At 29.9% G+C, this 9,472-nt stretch overlaps 1 protein-coding gene across 1 annotated transcript; it reads left to right on the top strand.

Annotated features, from left to right (window-relative positions):
• The first annotated feature begins 7,269 nt into the window (after positions 1 to 7,269).
• Positions 7,270 to 9,208, top strand: LOC107872299 (pathogenesis-related protein STH-2). The gene is made up of 2 exons (XM_016719054.2): positions 7,270 to 7,549; positions 8,750 to 9,208. Exons 1-2 carry the CDS (start codon positions 7,363 to 7,365, stop codon positions 9,046 to 9,048), a joined length of 486 nt encoding a protein of 161 aa, XP_016574540.2. The 5' UTR covers positions 7,270 to 7,362; the 3' UTR covers positions 9,049 to 9,208.
• The last annotated feature ends 264 nt before the right edge of the window (positions 9,209 to 9,472 follow it).

The following is a 9,472-nucleotide window of genomic DNA, read 5'->3' as shown; positions in this document are numbered from 1 at the left end:
AGAAAGAGCTAAAGTTATCTTGGTTTCCCCAGCAAGAATGTTTTTTTTTTTCACTTTATTATATATTAAATTATTACTATATTTCATCTCATCTTTTAATAAAATTCACTTTAACAAATTAAATTAATTAATTAATTAGTGAAAGTCTTAAAAGTGTCTGCGGAAGGCTTAGCTTTTTATGAAGTTTAGATGCTTTTAAGGCCAACACAAAATATGTGTGGCAGTGATTGTGACCATGCTTTCAAGCCAAAATTGAATAATATATTGATATTTTTTATTTTTTTTACGTTCAAAATTTACTGTTTCGATGAATTTAAATTTATTGAAATTAATTCATTGAGGCATTACATCATTTTTTTTTTATCGAGAATCTCTGATTAAGAGTGAAGAATTTTCAACCGCATCTCATTGTTACGCCTCTTGATGGTGATATGTTGTTCATCTTTGTGTGGCGGATCGAGGACGTTAGTGTACCTTTGTAAAAAATATTATTGGATGTCGAAAATTATGAGACCTTATATGAATTTGCATCGAAAAGACCTACTAAAGATGATATTGAGTGTGTGAATAGAGTCTTTATGTTTGTGTTTGAAAAAAATTGAAAAGGTATATATAAGGTATTGATTTTTTTTGGAGAAAATCGTCTAAACGTGATTTAAAAAAAGTGATGATGTAACGTTTTTTCTATGTTACACATTCACACACAAGAAGAAGCTAGCTTTTCGCCTTTCGTAGTCGTAAATGTTGGTCATGCATGTGATATGGTGAATTTCGACAACCAAATCATTTTTTTTGCATAAAATAAAATTTTTCATCGTTACATAGCTATGTATATAATAAAAATTTAAGTAATCTTCAAATTTAAAAAGTATTATATTCAAAATAAAGTTAACAATACTATCCAAGACAATATCTACCAACCATCAAAACAAACTTTAAATCTCATGCTGATAATTAAAGAAATGGAAAAGTTTTACATATTATAAAGAACCAAGACACACACATGTAATATGTTCAACTTGTAAGGGGTAGGTTGGTTAGAAATAAGTTATTCCGGGATTAGTTATCTCGGAATTATTTATTCCACTCTTAAGGTCAATGGCGAAGTCGGGTATTTGACGAAGAGTGCAAATTTTCTTCTCAGTTGCGTTAAGGGCGTGTATAATTAAATTTACGTTGATCATAACTAACGTTTAGCCTATATACACAACATAATTTTCCGACAAAGGTTGTGCACCTAATCATCCTTTGATATAGATGGCTCAGCCCATGCTCAAGGTGGTATAAATAATACTATAATCCTGAGATGAGTTATTTCGTATGTTTTATTCTAACCAAATATGTGATAAAGCTTATTCTAGAATTAATTCTGATATTAATTGTCTCTTATTTGTTGTACCGAAGTTGCCTTAACTTTAAAGGAGTCAAAGAAAACACACTATGTATTATTGATCAAAATGTCAACATCCACAACACCAAAAGCTTTTGGATAGTGGAAAGAATGCATATGCATGTGTTTGTCAGCTTATCACAAACACACAAATGATATATATATATATATATGACATTGACTATTGTTGATCTAGCTATCATGTATACTTTCTTGAAGAATTTGAATTATATCAAACACTAAACATGAAGTAAATTACAAAATATAAGATGACAAGAATTTTTTATCATAAAATATCAGGACTCACTTTGCTAGTATTTTTATGTCGCAGCTCTATAATAAAAAAGACTAACTCTGATATCTTTCATTTCAACAATAAATCAAATCGATTGTACTAATTTCTTTCGAGACTACACTCCTCCTGATTCAAAATGTAAACTCATGGCTTCATGCTTTGATGATCATCTATTACAAAGCTTCTTTGAAAGCAAATATGTTACGATTTAAAGAGCAAAAGGACTACAGCCTAATTAGAAGATCCTAATAAACTATCAGCCGTGATATTACTTATGCAACATTTAATACATACATAACTCATGTCCAAACCATTTGAACGTTCAAGACTATACTTCTATTGGTTTAGAACGTAAACTCACGACTTCACGTTTTGATCACCTACTACAAAGATTCTTTGAAAGCAAATATGTTACGATTCAAAGAACAAAAAGACTCTAGCCTAATCATAAGATCCTAATCAACTACCAAACGTGATACTACTCATGTAAGATTTGATATATACATAACTCATGTCCAAACCATTTGTACCAATCCCTTTCAAGACGACACTCTTCCCGGTTTAGATTATAAACTCATGACTTCACGCTTTGATCGCCTACTACAAAGATTCTTTGAAAGTAAATATGTTACGATTTAAAGAACAAAAAGACTTCAGCCTGATCATAAGATCCTTATCAACTAGCAGACATCATATTACTCATGCAAAATTTAATACAAACGCAACTCACGTCCAAACCATTTTGCAAACCCCTTTCAATGCTACACTCCTCCCTATTTAAAATGTAAACTCACGACTTCACGCTTTGATCACCTACTTCAAAGCTTCTTTGAAAGCAAATATGTTACGATTTAAAGAACGAAAAGACTCGAGCTTAATCGTAATCTCTCAACCAATTAACATACGTGATATTACTTATGCAACAGTTAATACATACATAACTCACGTCCAAACCAACAACTAACATCCGTGATATTACTTATGCAAAAGTTAACACATACATAACTCACGTCCAAACCAACAACTAACAATCGTGATGTTAGATTTAATACATACACAACTCACGTTCAAACCAACAACTAACAACCATGATATTACTTATGCAAAAGTTAACATATACATAACTCACGTCCAAACAGCAACTAACAAACATGATATTACTTGGGCAAGAGTTAATACATACATAACTCACGTCCAAACCAATAATTAACAAACGTGATGTTACTTATGCAAGAGTTAACATATACATAACTCACGTCCAAACCAGCAACTAGCATACATGATATTACTTATGCAAAAATCAATTCATATATAACTCACGTCCAAACCAGCAACTAACAGCTGTGATATTACTTATGCAAGAGTTAATACATACACAACTCACGTCCAAACCAGAAACTAACAGACATGATCTTATTTATGCAAGAATTAATACATACATAACTCACATCCAAACCAGCAACTAACAAACGTGATATTACTAATACAGAATTTAATACATACATAGCTCACGTCCAAACCGGCTACATCACCCCTCAACAGCAAAACAGACGTGACGTGTTGAAGAAAAATAAGGATGGACACGTGGCAGTATGGGTAAATTGTGGGTTAAATGGGCCCACAACAATTGGATAGGTCCAAAAAAGTAGCCGAAATTGTAACAGGCTAAATGGCCCATTAGTACTTTGAGATGGGCCCATTTGTGTATATGTAGGCCCACTATACTAAAATAAATACCTCCATTATTATACTTGTATAACATTGACTAATCAACTTGACAGTCAACTACAAGAACCTCTCAATAAATTTGGAAAAAATAAATAAACATACACCTTAACTTATCATATTTATTCAAATTTTGCCTTTACAAAATACTACAAAAATCTCGACTAATTATGTATTTTCATTGGATGTATCGGAAGCTAATTCTTTATCTCGACAGACCCAGAATCGAAAAAAAAATATCAGGGGCTAATTATGAATCTTTACAACGAAAAAAATATTTCTTAGTTGGATATATTATGAATCTCGATAGACAAAATTAGAAAAAAAAGTATCAGAAGCTAATTATGTATCTTTACATTGTATTTTCATTGAATGTATTCAGAGCTAATTATGTATATCGACAAATCCCAAATTGAGATTTTCAGTAATTATGCAAAATATTCAAATTTTCTATAATCAAACTCAAAACTGTCAGGATTTATATTGTTTGCCCATGACTTTTTTTTCCACCATAAGTGTTTAGTCGCTGTGCTTTCAATAAGTTACTATTTCCTCCTTAATTAGAAGTCCCAAATTAAAATTCTGGATATAGTATCACCTTTAATAAGGAGTGCATTGTCTTCAAAGTTTTTTCAACGCGAATCTAAATTAATCAAACTTCAAAATGGATATCGAACACCAGGTAAAAATCAAGAAAAAAAGAAGTTAGATTTACTTTTTCAATGTATCAAAATAAAAAAGTAACCCCCTTCATCCCTTGCCAAATGATATGAAGAAAAAGAATCAAATTATCTTATTTTGATCTAAATTTGGACATAAAACTTTTAAAAGATTAAAATAAAGTGGACCATCACTGAAAATTGACATTTTAGTATTAAATTCAACACCCACCACCGACGACCCACCCCCACGCCAATCCCACCCACCCATCCATTCAGTAGCGGAATCAAAATTTTCATTGAGGGGGTTCAGAAGTAAATATACGAATTAGTCGAAGGGAGTTCAACATCTACTATATATACATAAAAATATTTTTGATCATGTAAAAATAGTATAATTTTTTGACAAAGGGGATTCGAATAACCCCCTAAATTCAATGTGGCTCCGCCAATGCACCCACCTCAACACACACATATTATTATTTAGTGGCAACTATTAATAACAACAAATCGAGGTAAAGAAGTTATTTTCGAAAAATCTGACCCAAGAAAGAGTATATTGTATGTAGACCTTATTCTTACCTTTGAGAGGTAGAAAGGTTGTTTCGAAAGACTTTCGGATAAGGGGTGACTCATGTTACTTTATAATCCGTTATTGTTCAAAATATTTATTTTATTAGATTAACAATCAAAGGTTGAAACCTGTTCATGATTTGAACTTAAAGAATCTTATGATGTCTTTCGTAGAGCGATAGAGTCAGAATTTTCATCAACAACTTGTTTAGATGGTTGTGATCTATTACATTACATTGAGTCGATAGATTAGCATATTGTTTGTTTTGATTATTACTTAAATTTTATCGTATCATTTTATTAAATCTATCGTTATGCACATCATTATGAAAAGTCCAATTGACACAACAACCGATCTGGTGTAATTGTGTCGTTACTTTATTTTTTCTTATCATTTTGTCTTTCTTATTATCTATAATCTTATTTTATTCTTTACCTTATCGTTTTATAACAACAGTATCTTGTACCCTACTTTTCTTATAGGCTTATCCTTCGAAGTGCTGATGTATGACATTATGTAACGATGAGAAATTAAAAAATACAACTATCTAGACGTTGTATATATCAAAATAATACAATACAAATATGACTTGCTATGAAACGATACGTGACGACATCCAAATAAAAGGTAAAGGGATTCAAAATATTAGCAAAGAAACACATAAAGAAATCAAGCGATTCAATATCTACCAGATACATATAAAATAATTGGTATATATATATATATATATATATATATTTTTGTGAGAAACTTTTTCTCAAAGGGACAAGGGACCATAAAATTTTGTAATTAATTAAATGCTGACTAAATATTTATTATTAATAAATTCTATTTTTAAGATTTAAAATTGACAATTGATAGAGAGAGGTGAAATTGGATAGTAACATGCCCACCAACTAAATGGGCTTTATTAGGGCCCACAAATAGCAGGCTTTGATTAGTCTGTCAGCTTAGAATGCGGGCTGAGGGCCCAATGAAGCAGGCCCGTAATTGATTAGTTGGACCTCTCACCAACTACAGCTAGGTTCATTACAAAGTTACACATTTGACCGCTCGATAAAAAATATTTATGAAAAAAATAATTATGTATCTTCATTGGATGTATCGAGAGCTAATTATGTATCTCAACAGATCCAAAATCGGAAACTAATTATGCATCTGTACAAAGGAAAGTATTGGGATCTAATTATGTACTCGACGGACTCAAAATCAAAATGTCATAATTTTCTATAATTAAGCTCCAAACTTTCGAGATTTATATTGTTAACTAGTCATCGTTACTTTTTATAGTCTCAGTTCAATCTTATTTGGTTAACCAGCGGGTCGAAATGAGTGAGTCCTCATTTCCTACTCATCATCGTCTCCCATCTATACGTGAAAAACAGATTTGGCTATATATTTAAAAACGACTCTTCCACTTCGAAACAGAGAAATATCGAAAAATAAATGAATCCCTTAAATCTCTACAACTTAAATATTCTCTAGAAGATACATAGATGCTTTTTAATAAATATATATATATATAATTGGCATTATATTTGTGGAAACCTACCAAACATGCATGAAACATGAGGCATATAAATTATATTTAATGATTATTTCTTCAATACATACATGTCACATACGAGATGGTTTATCGAAAATAATTTTCTATTTTATAAAGTTTACATATATTATATCTTTTTTCAGACCCTATTCGTGGGATTGGACTGGATTTGTTGTTATTTGTCGCAGAGCTAGCGCTTCAATTTCGAGTTCAGCTGAATTCAATAACTTTAATTCAAATCTTATGTTCAAACCCTGTACTTATATCAAAAAAGTTATCAAATGTGCACAACTTTTTAATTTAGAGTTCGTTAACTTTAAAGAACTATGAATTCTGATTTCATGTGCATGCTTGATTCTATTTTCTAAAGCAAATATATGAAAATATTTATTAATTGGGTGACCATACGAAAAATTAATACTTGCAAATGTATCAAAAAGAAGAGGCTACATAGAAACTCAATTCCTATTTCACTACTTAAATTCTCTATTTTTTTCAATAATTAAATGTTGTACTATTAATAACAACAAAAGTCATATTAATAAGTAGGTCCATATATCCCCTTATTGGACCATGGCATTGTAAAAAAAATTCAACAGTCAAAAATTGTATATTCTTTTTATTTTTTTTTAATTAGCCTAAAAGTTGGACTATGATCATGATTTTCTACCAGAAAAGTTTAGTGTTCCGGTCAGCATGCATGCACGAATAACGACTATATCATCGTGTACTCATTATATATTATTAGCTTCCACTAGATTAATGTCGAATAATTTAATTCATTCAATTTTAAACATATGAAAAAAATTACCTATTACTATCTGTTATTTTTGCATAAAATATTAATTTTCTACTAGTTTTACTCATGATCGTTATACCATAAAGATGCAACTTGGTCAAAACTTTTGTCTAAAAAAAAAAAAACTAAAATTAAACAAATAAATTGTTTTCCTCATGTTCAAATTTGAATCAAGTCATCAAAATACACCCTATGTGTTTTATTCAACATAGAATTTTAAAATTCCAAATATAAAATTAACCAAAAAAAATTCATTCCACTCTATATATATGCCAATTCAAATATAGCCAATTAAATCATCACTTTCTAATTTAGCCTTTCATTAAACTTTGATTAGTTCTAAATAGAATAATTGATTAGTCAAGATCATTAATATGGTTGTTACAACTTTTACTCAAGAAATTAATTCCCCAATAACACCAATTCGTTTGTTTAAGGCTTTAATTTTGGATTCAAAATCCTTAATACCAAAATTATTGCCTCAATTTGTTGAAAATGTTGTTTTATTACAAGGAGATGATGGTGGAGTTGGAAGTATTGAACAAGTGAACTTCACAAAAGGTTAGTCAATATCTCTGTTTTTTTTTTTTTTTCAAATTAACTACATAAATTCCGATAATTTGGAGCTTAATTACAGAAAATTTCAATATTTTGCATAATCTGAAAATTGTGATTTTGAGTCTGTCGAGATGCATTATTAACTTCCGATACATCCATGGAAGATACATTTTTTTTTGGTAAAGATACATGATTAGCTTCTGATACATTTTTTCCTTCTTCTGATTTTGGGTCTGTTTTGAGATACATAATTAGCTCCTGATACATCCAACGAAGATACATAATTAGTTGAGATTTTTGTATTTATTTTGTAAGAGTGGAGATTTGTGTAAATATGTATAATATAAATTTTCTTCACTCCCAACTAATGTTTTATTTTCTATATCCTGGACTCAAATCCGAAATCTTTTACTAATGATAGAGCTATGGAGGTTCAAAGTTTTAACATGATTTAGGTTCTATTATTTTCTCAATAATAATAATAATAATAATAATAATAATAATAATAATAATAATAATAATAATAATAATAATAATAATAATAATAATAATAATAATAATAATAAAAGACAATCTAGTGCATTAAAACTCCCGCTACGTGCAGGATTCACGGAAAAGTCCCACAACAAGGGTGTATTGTATGCAGCCTTATCTTGCATTTCTGCGAGAGGCTGTTTTCAAAGTTTAAACCCGTGACTTCCTGGTCACATGATAATAACTTTAGCAGTTATTCCAAGGCTCCCCTCCACCCAATATTTTTTCGGAAAAGATCCATGTCAAATATGCAAAATCCAATATTTTGATAGGACAATCAATTTATTTTATCTCACAAGTGGGGTTTGGAGAAGTTGGTGTGTATGCAGCCTTACCCCTATGTACATTGTAACACAGAGAGGTTGTTTATGATATATATATATATATATATATATATATATGGGCTACTTTCCTATTTAATCTGTTTAAAACAGAGTGACCCTCTTTTTTTTTTTGGCAATACTTTATGTCCACCTTTAAGCGTGACATGTTCAATATCACAAGATTAAATGACAGTTTAGTACATTTGACATAACTTTAATTTCGGACCACAAAATTCAAAATTCTTTATTTTTTAAACTTCGTGTTAAGTCAAACTAAGTCATTCCTTTTGAAACGGAGGGAGTACTTTAATTTCCCTAATTTTTTCTTTTTTTTTTGAATTTGCAGGTAATCCTTTTGAGTTTGTGAAACATAGAATAGATGAACTAGACAAAGAAAATATGGTATGCAAATACACAATGATTGAAGGGGATCCATTGGGAGAAAATCTTGAATTTGTTTCTTATGAAATTAAATTTGAAGAATCCAATAATGGAAATTGCATTTGCAAAATGACAACAAATTATCATGGAATTGGTGATTTTATTGTCAAAGAAAATGATGTTAAAGATGGCAAAGATAGTGCTATGGGTATTTATAAAACTGTTGAAAATTATCTCATTCAAAATCCAAATCTTTATGCTTAATTAATTAAAATAGCTTAATTTAAATTAAAAGGAAGACTATATGGTTTTGTTTCTTTTTTAATAAATATTATTTTGTTGTTGTTGTTGAAGATAAATAGCATTGCATTCAATTGATGTAAGTTTTATGTTTTAACATATTTCAATATTGTTTGATTTGAGTCAAGCTCGTGTGATTTTTTCTTAAAGAGTTTTTTTATATACTTGATATGTAATTTCCTTTTTCTTTTCAACAATCGATATGGAATTTGTTGGAATTATACTTGTCGGACGAATCACTTGAAAGCGCGAGGTGGACCTTTCCTTCCTTTACGCCACGACTCTTCTTCTTGAAGTGAAGAATTGAAAATTAACGTTCGTTAAACACTCTCCGTCAAACTAAATTTCACATAGCTTATCACCAAAATTCGTGGGATAATATGAATAT

This window comes from Capsicum annuum, chromosome 5 (assembly GCF_002878395.1).
Source record: "Capsicum annuum cultivar UCD-10X-F1 chromosome 5, UCD10Xv1.1, whole genome shotgun sequence".
Classification (NCBI taxonomy): domain Eukaryota; kingdom Viridiplantae; phylum Streptophyta; class Magnoliopsida; order Solanales; family Solanaceae; genus Capsicum; species Capsicum annuum.
The sequence above is the reverse complement of the archived record's forward strand: the minus strand, read 5'-3'. Positions and strand labels throughout refer to the sequence as shown.